The 14,964-nt window shown below is 47.6% G+C and overlaps 1 protein-coding gene across 1 annotated transcript in view; it reads left to right on the top strand.

Annotated features, from left to right (window-relative positions):
- APC2 (APC regulator of WNT signaling pathway 2) overlaps window positions 1-14,964 on the top strand; it is a 69,753-nt gene that overhangs the window by 16,745 nt on the left and 38,044 nt on the right. The window contains exon 3 of the mRNA XM_066604702.1: window positions 3,179-3,337. Within this exon, the coding sequence (XP_066460799.1) occupies window positions 3,179-3,337 (159 nt within the window). The remainder of the gene's footprint in view (window positions 1-3,178; window positions 3,338-14,964) is intronic.

Below are 14,964 nucleotides of genomic sequence, written 5' to 3'. Positions count from 1 at the left end.
TTCGGAGATTACGGGGAGTACGGTTCTCACAACAAATCCACGCTGGCGAGTAAACTTGGATGATATTGTTGAGATCCATCGCCATTTGCAAGTTGTACAATCAAGTCATTATTTGTGGAGGTTGGCAGATTGCTCAGTAGACGGCAGACGCCATCTGGAAGGAACATTCTCCGGGAAAGAAGTGTCCCGGCATCACTGCGCAGAGCTCTACAACGCCATACACGCATCACCCTCCCGCTATTGATACATATTGTCTTCTCTCTCTCGGCTGCTCTATCTACTGTGTATCTGGCGTCCATACAATGTTGCAGCCATCGCTGACAGACTCTTAAGCCCCATTTACACCCACAGGTGATCAGTCAAAATTCGTCACAAACTGTAAGTTCTGAGCGATCATTTTGCATTGGGTACTAATGGGTTAATCAGCCCATTAGTAGCAAACTAGCTTAATTTGCATGTATTTAGAGAACAGCAGCTGGTCTGTTCTCTAAATGCATCACTGTTGTTTTCCAGCAGGACAGCAGCTGAAAGAATCTTATTAGCACTGCCCATGGAGAACTCAGCGTGCGGTCCGTCTTATCAGGGATGATGGATTTTAAGCTGAGCTGAACTCAGCGATGGGCAAAAGGTGCGCGGTAAGTGCGCGATGGGCGCACATTTATACGCAACAATTATCGCTCAAAAGATGGCTCTTGAGCGAATTTTGAGTGACATTCGTTGCGTGTAAAAGGGCCTTTAGGCTAGTTTCACACAAGTGATCGCAATTTTACTGCAAGAAAATCGCTGTAAAATCGCGTCTTCATCCCGGCCATTTTTGAGCGTCAGTGATGCTTTTTTTTTCTCGCATCGCTGCCGCCTGTGATACAATTGCGCGTTTCTTTATGGCAAACGCCAATAGATCTTTCAAATGTTAAAATGTTGGATGTTTCATGCGATGTGATGCAATAAAAAGAAGCCTCCATAGGAATACATGGGAGATTTTAAAAAATCGCACATCGCAGAAAGATAGAGCGGCGCGATTTTTTGTTCTCTCAGCATCGCAGGAGTGAAAACTTCGCAGATGGGAAGGAAACCGTTGTAACTCCTTGGTTTTCATAATCTGCTTCTTTACTGACTTTCGCACGATTTTCTTGCCCGTGTGAAGCCGCCATTACTTGTCTATTAGAAGGACGGACTTTTCTGCCATTTACGGACAAAAAAGGGTTTCTTCTCATTTGTAGAAATATCTGCGAGGTTCTTTACAGGAAGAGCTGGGCTGCCGCTCGGGGATCAGCCGTGTTACTTCTTAAAGTGTGTCACTAGGAACCAAGACATGGAATGCCTCCATCATCCCATCCCGGCTTCTGATTGGTTGTTGCCATGAGCTTTCCTCTGTAGGCGTTCACTGTGATTGGTGGACGTCAGCCAACATTTACATAAATGGGGTCGATTTGAGTTCTGTATCCACAGCCGGTGATCTCACAGACGGAACGCTGCAGGAATGATTAACTCTGGAGCTGGCAGGGACCTGCAGTGATTAACACATTCATTGCCGAGGAGCTGTCTGTGCAGTGTGCCCGTCTCCAGACTATAATGAGCCTGATGTATGCCAAGGCGTTCCTTGGGAGTCAGCGGGGGGCGCCGATTGTACGGCTGCTGTCAGACAAAACGTTCATAAAGTGTGTTATGTTTAAATGATGGCTGAGCTTTTACCAAGCGCTGCACGAGGGGGGCGCTCTCACAAGTTGTTTTGCGCGTGTAATTAATATGCGGTAATAAACTTTAAATCCCTTTTAACGATACTCTCACACAGCGTGCAAAAAAGGGTTCAGCATGCACCATCTGGTGCGTATTACACGTGCATATACCCCAAGATAGTGTGCGGGGGGACTGTCGGCACGCAGCCAGAATACAATGCATTGCGTACTCCCTTACATTCCCCGCGAGGGAGATACGCCTGCGATGCGCAGGAGAAAACACTCGTCTGAGAGAGCCCTAAATCAATAGTATGGGCGAATATAAGACACTGTGTAACAAACCGAAGAAAAATGGATCTTACTTCGGTGATCAGCCTCCTTCCCTCCTCCTCGCTCCTCCTTAGGGCCCTTAGGGCTCCCACACACTTACGTTTTTTTCACGCGATTGTTAATGGGACTTTCTAATGTTAAAAAGGCATCGCACAAAAATCACAAAGCTCAAACATTAGAAAGTCCCATGACAATCGCGTTAAAACGCAGTGATATCGCAACGTTTACAAAGCACAAGTGTGTGGGCGCCCCGAGCCGTTCGCTAACTCTGAAGTCTTATGGCCTGTTTTTCAGATTATCGCTCAAAATGTATTCAAACAAACTGATTTGGATGATAATCGTTCAGTGTAAATGCGAAAAAGTGTGTAAAAGTTGCTCACTATTCATTCACTTTTAGTCAACATGAAAGCTCTCACTGGCTTCTCATTCTATGTAAACGCTCTGCGCTCATTTAGGAGGTGAAGCCCGCGATCCAGTAATACGTCTTTCAGTCTAAACGCTCTGCACATGTGCTAACAACCTTAACAGTGACGTCAGCAGCCCGTATAAAAGGGCTATAACTTGGTAGACAAGAGTGACTATCAGATCACTGACTGATCAGATTACAAGCTGCCCATAGAAGTCTATGGAGGGGGGAGAAGGGAGGAAGAACAGGAAGAGACATGGAGCCACCACTGCAGGTGATAGTGTTTATTGTTTCCCATGCTGATGCTTTAAGTATATGAAACAATAGAGGAGCAGGATATCCTCTTCTGTGTGTGCAGTGTGTTAGAGACATCATAGCAGCTAGTCTACACCAAGCACCTCAAGGCGAACTAAAAATGAGATAATGAGCCTGCAGAGGCGGAAAATTCTGATAAATGCAGGATGCAAGCCTGGCAGATATAGTGTTATTCCTCGTGTGGACGCACTGCAAGGTTAGGTACGGCTTACAGAATGTTACCCTGTTCATGCAGCTTAAAGCATCATATAATCCCTACATGAGGGCGGCCCATGGCATATAATTGCATGTATCAGAGCTATGCGTTCACTTCATATGTCAGCAGACTTTGCTGCAGTTTCTACTTTTACAGCTTGTTGGAAGCTTTCCCTTAGACTTCCCTAAAGAAGCACAAAGATTGCAGCCTTTCGCAGCCAATATATACAAGCATGATCTTTGTTTATCTGTGCAGGTGTGTGCAAGAATTGGACTAGTCGGCTCTCCGGCCTCCTATGATCAGCTCGTCCGTCAGGTAGAAGACCTGAAGAAGGAGAATTCCCACCTGAGGAGGGAGCTGCAGGACAACAGCAGCCAACTGAGCCGCCTGGAGCATGACACATCGGACATGAAGGTAAGAGTGGAAGGACGCACCTCCACAGTCCTCTGTCCATCATAGATCCCACTGGGCACTGGGAACCTCCGGCACTTTGTCACATCCAGCAATACAAAGAAAGTCTCAGCCTGCTTACTTGGCTATAGAAATCCTCAGCAGTATGAGGGGCCGGTGCTCTTGGAACGCGATGTTCCTCAGTCCAGAAAGAAAAGCCTAGTAGAATGCCCAAGAGAAAGAAGCATCAGGTGGCACTCACCGATCCATTGAAGTCACAGCAGTTACGGTATGTCAGGCTACAGTAAGTGTGGCTACATGGGAAACGGATGCTGCCAGGTTTTTTTGCATCTGTGTCTACCTGCGATGATTTTACCGGATTGGGTAGTGCCGCCTCACACTTCTTTCTATCCGGCATTTGACTTTCCCCCCCCTTGACTCACAGTTTTCTCTTTGGTCGCCAAGCTATATTGACCGCATTTACTTCAAGGGGACCTGCCAACAAAAAAATTACTGCATGTCCTATTTTTCACGTTCCTCCGGAGGCATCGCCCATTGTTTTCAGTGGGGCCTTAAATACATTGTATGGTTCTCATGTTGTGTGATGTGCCTGTGAGGTTTCCCATTGGAATCAACGGGAAACACTTCTGATCCTCTACCGTGCTTGAAACTCACACGAGAGAATTGGAATTTCACAGAAGCGATGTGAGGCATTTTTGCCTGGAAATTGTCATCTGCGGGTAAAATGCACGTTGATGATCGCGATATCACGCTCATCCATGTGAGACCAGCCTGAGCCTGCGTTCACACTTCCGTTTTAATTCTTTTATTTTTTATTCGATTTTTGGAGCAGAAAAGCAGAATTACAATAAATACCTCATATTTTCCCATCGATTTGAATTGGCGCAGTAGACTGCACTGCTTGTTAAGTATGGAAACTTAACAGAACGGACGTGTAGCAGACTGGGGGCCGCGCTCGAGGTGTCGGAGATATACTGCTGAGTAAGGCCTCATTCACACAAGCGTTAATATGTCGTCCGTAAATCACGACCATCTGAAGAATTGGATTCCAATGCATTTATTCACATTGTGAGTTTCTGTTGGGTAAAAAAAATGTGCTGCCAAAAGAAGAAAACGGCAACTGTTTTCGGTGCCAATTTTTCTCCCTCCTTGAAAAGATAGGTCTTGGCCTATCTCATAACGAAAAACACTGGAGGCTTGTATATACTGCATCAGTGCTATCTAACACCCACTGGGCTTTATAAAATGACCAGGGTGATCAGTGCCAGGCATAACCGTTTAATGTGGAGCTGCCCAGATATCTGTGTGTACTGCGGGGAGATTACAGAAGTCAGCTAATGGGGGTGCCGGTCTCTTTGGACCCAAGCATATGCTTGCTGGGAGTTTTGGACGGGTGCTCTGGCAGTTTCATGACTGGATATTTCTTAAGGCACTGTTTCTGGCTCACAAGATGGTAGGTTTAAGATGGATGGATAGACGCCCCCCAATGCACTCAAAGTGGCAGAACATCGTTACTCCACATTGTCATATGAAAAGAGGGTGAGATAGTGGGGCAGGGTATGGGGGATATGGTGTGGCTCAGCAGACACAAATCTCATGCAGGAACTGCTCCGGGGCTTGTTGAATGGGGATTTACCTAGATCTAGTCAGTAACATGGGTGCCAACTGCTAAACTTTTCTGATATGAAAATGTCATCGGATGACACCGGTACCGATCTGATGACCTCGCTGTCAGGTGCCAAATTGGTAGCCATGGAAGCCCGTGATGAGAAGACTGCTAGCGGTATCTATGAATAACACAAAACGCTTTGTATTAGAATAAGACGCATCACATGAGAACTCAAGAGAGAATTCTGTTTAATTGGAGACATTGCCAGTTTTTATACAGAAAGAGAGAGTGTGTTATCATACAGAGGTTACTATTACAAAGGTTACAAACATTATTGATCATAAGGCTTATTGACATCTACAAAACAGTCTCAAAGCTCTTAAGGTTCGGCTAGACAAGGAAATAGCTGCAGTCAGGGTATTGTTGTCTCATTATACTCTATTTCTGATGATTAACTATGTCTTTATGTTAACATAATTTAGTATTGCTATTTTTCCTATTGACTTCTCTTATCTTTTAATCCTTGTTACCTGCACTACAAAGCATAGGTTTAGTCAAACTACTAACGACCACTTGTCTGTATGTTTGTGTGTGAGTGATTCTTATGCTCCACCCCTGCTGATGTCATTGCTCCACCCACTGGTGATGCCATTGAAGGTCCTACAACATATGTAAAACACAGAGCTGGACCGACAGAAGAACAGCACAGTTAGGGCTCTTGGAAGGGGAGGGCAAAAATAACAAAATGAAAATACAACTGAGCCGTTATTATCTCAGAAGACACAACACAAAGGTCCTGACAGAAGACACTGACCTACCGCCACCACAGAGATCTACTGGGTTAAAGGACCTGTGGTGATGTCACTGTGGTGGGAGGAGCCAAACTGTGTGTGTGATGTGTAGTAGAGCTGTGTGTGATTTGTGGGGATCTTAATGCATGTACCATGTAGTTGAGCTGTGTGTATGATGTGTGGGGTGTAGCAGAGCTGTGTGTGTGCATGTACCATGTAGCAGAACTGTGTGGCGCATTGTGCCACCAGAAATACTGGTACTATAATTTCCTACACAACTCAGCAGTCCTGACAGAACACACTGACCTACCGCAGCCACAGAGATTCGGTGGGCTGCAGGACCAGTGGTGATGTCACTGCTGTGGGAGGAGTCAAGCTGTGCTTGTCTTGTGTGGTAATCAAACTGCTGTGAGTGTGATGTGCCACCAGAAACACTGGGACTATAATGTCCTAATAATTACTAGTCTTCTATATAAGGGCCAACAGTCCAATCAGATAGAAAATACATACACTTATTGCATTCTGAAACTTATCGGTTTATGTGCTGCGACAAAAGCCTAATGTACTAGTGTATGGTACTTATCTATCAGATGTGGACAATGTATTTAAGTAAAGGCCCATTTAGACTTAACGATTATCGCTCGATAATCGTTGTGTTGGAACGCGCCAATCTTTCACTGTTCAGACGAATGACAGTTTTTCAGTTTTGCTTGAAAAACGTTGTTCAGCAGAACAGCTGATAAGCAGGACTGTGCGCTGTGTTCTGCCTGTGAAGAGCTGATAATACTGTTACAGCTGTTCTCAGTTCTCAGCCCCACCAGCAGAACAGCTGATAAGCCGGACCGCACATTCACATGAAAAAAGTCACACGGTCAATACGGCAACCGTTTTTTTTTTTTGCTGTTTCTTCTTGACCTATCTTTTGATGAAAAATGCTGACAACTCCCATAGACTTCTATGGAAGCTAAAAAAAAAAGGGTGGCGCGGTTTCTGGCCGACTTTCTCCCAGAAGTAAATACGTGAGAGGCAGTATCCGTTATCTGTGATCGTCGTAGCAGGGCTCAGTAGTGACGGCTGTGATAAAGCTGGGTCGCTCCCGTCATCATACGAAGCGGCAGCAGTCTGGTGTTGTTCATGTTTGCACACTTACTTGAGGGGAGCGGTCCCAAACTGTGTCCTCTTAAGAACACCCATACTGTCCGCTGATGATGCACAATAGTCTGTCCTCCGACACTGATGAGCCCCTGCAGAGCGTTCCTACCTCCGGAAGCCTCCTATACACCGGCTGATTCATCTGCTGCCTGCCTGGAATCGACCAGCCTTCGAGGCTCCATCTCTACCGCTCGGCACACCAGCCTCTGCAGACCCCTTGTGCGCCATCTCCAGACTCGTGCTGCAGGAAAGCGCCCACCCCATGTTAGAGCTTCTTATAGAGTCTTTAAGGTCCCGACCGTGCAATAGGAAGCAGTCCCATAACTGACCGTGTGAATGTGCGCCAAAACCAGAACAGAGAGACGTGACTATAACTGACCGTGTGAATGTGCGCCAAAACCAGAACAGAGAGACGTGGCTATAACTGACCGTGTGAATGTGCGCCAAAACCAGAACAGAGAGACGTGGCTATAACTGACCGTGTGAATGTGCGCCAAAACCAGAACAGAGAGACGTGGCTATAACTGACCGTGTGAATGTGCGCCAAAACCAGAACAGAGAGACGTGGCTATAACTGACCGTGTGAATGTGCGCCAAAACCAGAACAAAGAGACGTGGCTATAACTGACCATGTGAATGTGCGCCAAAACCAGAACAGAGAGACGTGGCTATAACTGACCGTGTGAATGTGCGCCAAAACCAGGACAAAGAGACGTGACTATAACTGACCATGTGAATGTGCGCCAAAACCAGAACAGAGAGACGTGGCTATAACTGACCGTGTGAATGTGCGCCAAAACCAGGACAAAGAGACGTGACTATAACTGACCGTGTGAATGTGCGCCAAAACCAGAACAGAGAGACGTGGCTATAACTGACCGTGTGAATGTGCGCCAAAACCAGAACAGAGAGACGTGGCTATAACTGACCGTGTGAATGTGCGCCAAAACCAGAACAGAGAGACGTGACTATAACTGACCGTGTGAATGTGCGCCAAAACCAGAACAGAGAGACGTGGCTATAACTGACCGTGTGAATGTGCGCCAAAACCAGAACAGAGAGACGTGGCTATAACTGACCGTGTGAATGTGCGCCAAAACCAGAACAAAGAGACGTGACTATAACTGACCGTGTGAATGTGCGCCAAAACCAGAACAGAGAGACGTGACTATAACTGACCGTGTGAATGTGCCCCAAAACCAGAACAAAGAGACGTGGCTATAACTGACCGTGTGAATGTGCGCCAAAACCAGAACAAAGAGACGGGACTATAACTGACCGTGTGAATGTGCGCCAAAACCAGAACAGAGAGACGTGACTATAACTGACCGTGTGAATGTGCGCCAAAACCAGAACAGAGAGACGTGGCTATAAGTGACCGTGTGAATGTGCGCCAAAACCAAAACAGAGAGACGTGGCTATAACTGACCGTGTGAATGTGCGCCAAAACCAGAACAGAGAGACGTGACTATAACGGACCGTGTGAATGTGCGCCAAAACCAGAACAGAGAGACGTGACTATAACTGACCGTGTGAATGTGCGCCAAAACCAGGACAAAGAGACGTGACTATAACTGACCAAGTGAATGTGCGCCAAAACCAGAACAGAGAGACGTGGCTATAACTGACCGTGTGAATGTGCGCCAAAACCAGGACAAAGAGACGTGACTATAACTGACCGTGTGAATGTGCGCCAAAACCAGAACAGAGAGACGTGGCTATAACTGACCGTGTGAATGTGCGCCAAAACCAGAACAAAGAGACGTGACTATAACTGACCGTGTGAATGTGCGCCAAAACCAGAACAGAGAGACGTGACTATAACTGACCGTGTGAATGTGCGCCAAAACCAGAACAGAGAGACGTGGCTATAACTGACCGTGTGAATGTGCGCCAAAACCAGAACAGAGAGACGTGGCTATAACTGACCGTGTGAATGTGCGCCAAAACCAGAACAAAGAGACGTGACTATAACTGACCGTGTGAATGTGCGCCAAAACCAGAACAGAGAGACGTGACTATAACTGACCGTGTGAATGTGCCCCAAAACCAGAACAAAGAGACGTGGCTATAACTGACCGTGTGAATGTGCCCCAAAACCAGAACAAAGAGACGTGGCTATAACTGACCGTGTGAATGTGCGCCAAAACCAGAACAAAGAGACGGGACTATAACTGACCGTGTGAATGTGCGCCAAAACCAGAACAGAGAGACGTGACTATAACTGACCGTGTGAATGTGCGCCAAAACCAGAACAGAGAGACGTGGCTATAAGTGACCGTGTGAATGTGCGCCAAAACCAAAACAGAGAGACGTGACTATAACTGACCGTGTGAATGTGCGCCAAAACCAGAACAGAGAGACGTGACTATAACGGACCGTGTGAATGTGCGCCAAAACCAGAACAGAGAGACGTGACTATAACTGACCGTGTGAATGTGCGCCAAAACCAGAACAGAGAGACGTGACTATAACTGACCGTGTGAATGTGCGCCAAAACCAGAACAGAGAGACGTGACTATAACTGACCGTGTGAATGTGCGCCAAAACCAGAACAGAGAGACGTGGCTATAACTGACCGTGTGAATGTGCGCCAAAACCAGAACAGAGAGACGTGACTATAACTGACCGTGTGAATGTGCGCCAAAACCAGAACAGAGAGACGTGGCTATAACTGACCGTGTGAATGTGCGCCAAAACCAGAACAGAGAGACGTGGCTATAACTGACCGTGTGAATGTGCGCCAAAACCAGAACAGAGAGACGTGGCTATAACTGACCGTGTGAATGTGCGCCAAAACCAGAACAAAGAGACGTGACTATAACGGACCGTGTGAATGTGCGCCAAAACCAGAACAGAGAGACGTGGCTATAACTGACCGTGTGAATGTGCGCCAAAACCAGAACAGAGAGACGTGACTATAACTGACCGTGTGAATGTGCGCCAAAACCAGAACAGAGAGACGTGACTATAACTGACCGTGTGAATGTGCGCCAAAACCAGAACAGAGAGACGTGGCTATAACTGACCGTGTGAATGTGCGCCAAAACCAGAACAGAGAGACGTGGCTATAACTGACCGTGTGAATGTGCGCCAAAACCAGAACAGAGAGACGTGACTATAACTGACCGTGTGAATGTGCGCCAAAACCAGAACAGAGAGACGTGGCTATAACTGACCGTGTGAATGTGCGCCAAAACCAGAACAGAGAGACGTGACTATAACTGACCGTGTGAATGTGCGCCAAAATCAGAACAGAGAGACGTGACTATAACTGACCGTGTGAATGTGCGCCAAAACCAGAACAGAGAGACGTGACTATAACTGACCGCGTGAATGTGCGCCAAAACCAGAACAGAGAGACGTGACTATAACTGACCGTGTGAATGTGCGCCAAAACCAGAACAGAGAGACGTGACTATAACTGACCGTGTGAATGTGCGCCAAAACCAGAACAGAGAGACGTGGCTATAACTGACCGTGTGAATGTGCGCCAAAACCAGAACAGAGAGACGTGGCTATAACTGACCGTGTGAATGTGCGCCAAAACCAGAACAGAGAGACGTGACTATAACTGACCGTGTGAATGTGCGCCAAAACCAGAACAGAGAGACGTGGCTATAACTGACCGTGTGAATGTGCGCCAAAACCAGAACAGAGTGACGTGACTATAACTGACCGTGTGAATGTGCGCCAAAACCAGAACAGAGAGACGTGGCTATAACTGACCGTGTGAATGTGCGCCAAAACCAGAACAGAGAGACGTGACTATAACTGACCGTGTGAATGTGCGCCAAAACCAGAACAGAGAGACGTGGCTATAACTGACCGTGTGAATGTGCGCCAAAACCAGAACAGAGAGACGTGGCTATAACTGACCGTGTGAATGTGCGCCAAAACCAGGACAAAGAGACGTGACTATAACTGACCGTGTGAATGTGCGCCAAAACCAGAACAGAGAGACGTGACTATAACTGACCGTGTGAATGTGCCCCAAAACCAGAACAAAGAGACGTGGCTATAACTGACCGTGTGAATGTGCGCCAAAACCAGAACAAAGAGACGTGACTATAACTGACCGTGTGAATGTGCGCCAAAACCAGAACAGAGAGACGTGGCTATAACTGACCGTGTGAATGTGCGCCAAAACCAGAACAGAGAGACGTGGCTATAACTGACCGTGTGAATGTGCGCCAAAACCAGAACAGAGAGACGTGGCTATAACTGACCGTGTGAATGTGCGCCAAAACCAGAACAGAGAGACGTGGCTATAACTGACCGTGTGAATGTGCGCCAAAACCAGAACAGAGAGACGTGACTATAACTGACCGTGTGAATGTGCGCCAAAACCAGAACAGAGAGACGTGGCTATAACTGACCGTGTGAATGTGCGCCAAAACCAGAACAGAGAGCCGTGACTATAACTGACCGTGTGAATGTGCGCCAAAACCAGAACAGAGAGACGTGACTATAACTGACCGTGTGAATGTGCGCCAAAACCAGAACAGAGAGACGTGGCTATAACTGACCGTGTGAATGTGCGCCAAAACCAGAACAGAGAGACGTGACTATAACTGACCGTGTGAATGTGCGCCAAAACCAGAACAGAGAGACGTGGCTATAACTGACCGTGTGAATGTGCGCCAAAACCAGAACAGAGAGACGTGACTATAACTGACCGTGTGAATGTGCGCCAAAACCAGAACAGAGAGACGTGGCTATAACTGACCGTGTGAATGTGCGCCAAAACCAGAACAGAGAGACGTGACTATAACTGACCGTGTGAATGTGCGCCAAAACCAGAACAGAGAGACGTGGCTATAACTGACCGTGTGAATGTGCGCCAAAACCAGAACAGAGAGACGTGGCTATAACTGACCGTGTGAATGTGCGCCAAAACCAGAACAGAGAGACGTGGCTATAACTGACCGTGTGAATGTGCGCCAAAACCAGAACAGAGAGACGTGGCTATAACTGACCGTGTGAATGTGCGCCGCAACCAGAACAGAGAGACGTGACTATAACTGACCGTGTGAATTTGCGCCAAAACCAGAACAGAGAGACGTGGCTATAACTGACCGTGTGAATGTGCGCCAAAACCAGAACAGAGAGACGTGGCTATAACTGACCGTGTGAATGTGCGCCAAAACCAGAACAGAGAGACGTGGCTATAACTGACCGTGTGAATGTGCGCCAAAACCAGAACAGAGAGACGTGACTATAACTGACCGTGTGAATGTGCGCCAAAACCAGAACAGAGAGACGTGGCTATAACTGACCGTGTGAATGTGCGCCAAAACCAGAACAGAGAGACGTGGCTATAACTGACCGTGTGAATGTGCGCCAAAACCAGAACAGAGAGACGTGACTATAACTGACCGTGTGAATGTGCGCCAAAACCAGAACAGAGAGACGTGGCTATAACTGACCGTGTGAATGTGCGCCAAAACCAGAACAGAGAGACGTGACTATAACTGACCGTGTGAATGTGCGCCAAAACCAGAACAGAGAGACGTGGCTATAACTGACCGTGTGAATGTGCGCCAAAACCAGAACAGAGAGACGTGGCTATAACTGACCGTGTGAATGTGCGCCAAAACCAGAACAGAGAGACGTGGCTATAACTGACCGTGTGAATGTGCGCCAAAACCAGAACAGAGAGACGTGACTATAACTGACCGTGTGAATGTGCGCCAAAACCAGAACAGAGAGACGTGGCTATAACTGACCGTGTGAATGTGCGCCAAAACCAGAACAGAGAGACGTGGCTATAACTGACCGTGTGAATGTGCGCCAAAACCAGAACAGAGAGACGTGACTATAACTGACCGTGTGAATGTGCGCCAAAACCAGAACAGAGAGACGTGGCTATAACTGACCGTGTGAATGTGCGCCAAAACCAGAACAGAGAGACGTGGCTATAACTGACCGTGTGAATGTGCGCCAAAACCAGAACAGAGAGACGTGGCTATAACTGACCGTGTGAATGTGCGCCAAAACCAGAACAGAGAGACGTGGCTATAACTGACCGTGTGAATGTGCGCCAAAACCAGAACAGAGAGACGTGACTATAACTGACCGTGTGAAGGTGCGCCAAAACCAGAACAGAGAGACGTGACTATAACTGACCGTGTGAATGTGCGCCAAAACCAGAACAAAGAGACGTGACTATAACTGACCGTGTGAATGTGCGCCAAAACCAGAACAGAGAGACGTGACTATAACTGACCGTGTGAATGTGCGCCAAAACCAGAACAGAGAGACGTGACTATAACTGACCGTGTGAATGTGCGCCAAAACCAGAACAGAGAGACGTGGCTATAAATGACCGTGTGAATGTGCGCCAAAACCAGAACAGAGAGACGTGGCTATAACTGACCGTGTGAATGTGCGCCAAAACCAGAACAGAGAGACGTGACTATAACTGACCGTGTGAATGTGCGCCAAAACCAGAACAGAGAGACGTGGCTATAACTGACCGTGTGAATGTGCGCCAAAACCAGAACAGAGAGACGTGGCTATAACTGACCGTGTGAATGTGCGCCAAAACCAGAACAGAGAGACGTGACTATAACTGACCGTGTGAATGTGCGCCAAAACCAGAACAGAGAGACGTGGCTATAACTGACCGTGTGAAGGTGCGCCAAAACCAGAACAGAGAGACGTGACTATAACTGACCGTGTGAATGTGCGCCAAAACCAGAACAGAGAGACGTGACCATAACTGACCGTGTGAATGTGCGCCAAAACCAGAACAGAGAGACGTGACTATAACTGACCGTGTGAATGTGCGCCAAAACCAGAACAGAGAGACGTGGCTATAACTGACCGTGTGAATGTGCGCCAAAACCAGAACAGAGAGACGTGGCTATAACTGACCGTGTAAATGTGCGCCAAAACCAGAACAGAGAGACGTGGCTATAACTGACCGTGTGAATGTGCGCCAAAACCAGAACAGAGAGACGTGACTATAACTGACCGTGTGAATGTGCGCCAAAACCAGAACAGAGGGACGTGACTATAACTGACCGTGTGAATGTGCCCCAAAACCAGAACAAAGAGACGTGGCTATAACTGACCGTGTGAATGTGCGCCAAAACCAGAACAAAGAGACGTGGCTATAACTGACCGTGTGAATGTGCGCCAAAACCAGAACAGAGAGACGTGACTATAACTGACCGTGTGAATGGGCGCCAAAACCAGAACAGAGAGACGTGACTATAACTGACCGTGTGAATGTGCGCCAAAACCAGAACAGAGAGCCGTGACTATAACTGACCGTGTGAATGTGCGCCAAAACCAGAACAGAGAGACGTGGCTATAACTGACCGTGTGAATGTGCGCCAAAACCAGAACAGAGAGACGTGACTATAACTGACCGTGTGAATGTGTGCCAAAACCAGAACAGAGAGACGTGGCTATAACTGACCGTGTGAATGTGCGCCAAAACCAGAACAGAGAGACGTGGCTATAACTGACCGTGTGAATGTGCGCCAAAACCAGAACAGAGAGACGTGACTATAACTGACCGTGTGAATGTGCGCCGCAGGGTCTCCCTGCAACGCTGCGTATAAGAGGTGCACATGTGCAATGGAATCGCGTATGTAAAGCGTTTATTACGCACCCGTAGAGGACAGCAGGGCTCGTTGTATCACATGCGCTCGGTAACAGTCAGCGAAGAGAACAGATTTACAAACAGCAGTTTCCATAATTGCTTGGCTAGACTGTTCTGACGTTAATTATCACTCTGAGACCCACTTATTAGCCGGGAAAAAACTTTTTTCCCCTCTTTACAATTAGAGACATAGGCTCTTGGTTGTGTCATCTCCCGGCTGGGCAGGAACGTCTGACGCCCCGCGGTTCCCAGCAGGCGTGTTGCATGGCGGCTGCATTCCGCAGCAATACCTCATATCTGCAACAAGATGTAGTTACAGCCAACTCCTTTACCGGAGAGGAGGTTAAACCGCCCCATTCATTAGAAGGGGAGTACCCCATGTGATCCACAGGCCGCGCGTCACGCCACTACGGGCAGCGCCACATTGCTGCTGTCACATTGCTGGGTAACAAACTGGACCTCA

This window comes from Eleutherodactylus coqui, chromosome 5 (genome assembly GCF_035609145.1).
Source record: "Eleutherodactylus coqui strain aEleCoq1 chromosome 5, aEleCoq1.hap1, whole genome shotgun sequence".
NCBI classification, from domain to species: domain Eukaryota; kingdom Metazoa; phylum Chordata; class Amphibia; order Anura; family Eleutherodactylidae; genus Eleutherodactylus; species Eleutherodactylus coqui.
The sequence above is the reverse complement of the archived record's forward strand: the minus strand, read 5'-3'. Positions and strand labels throughout refer to the sequence as shown.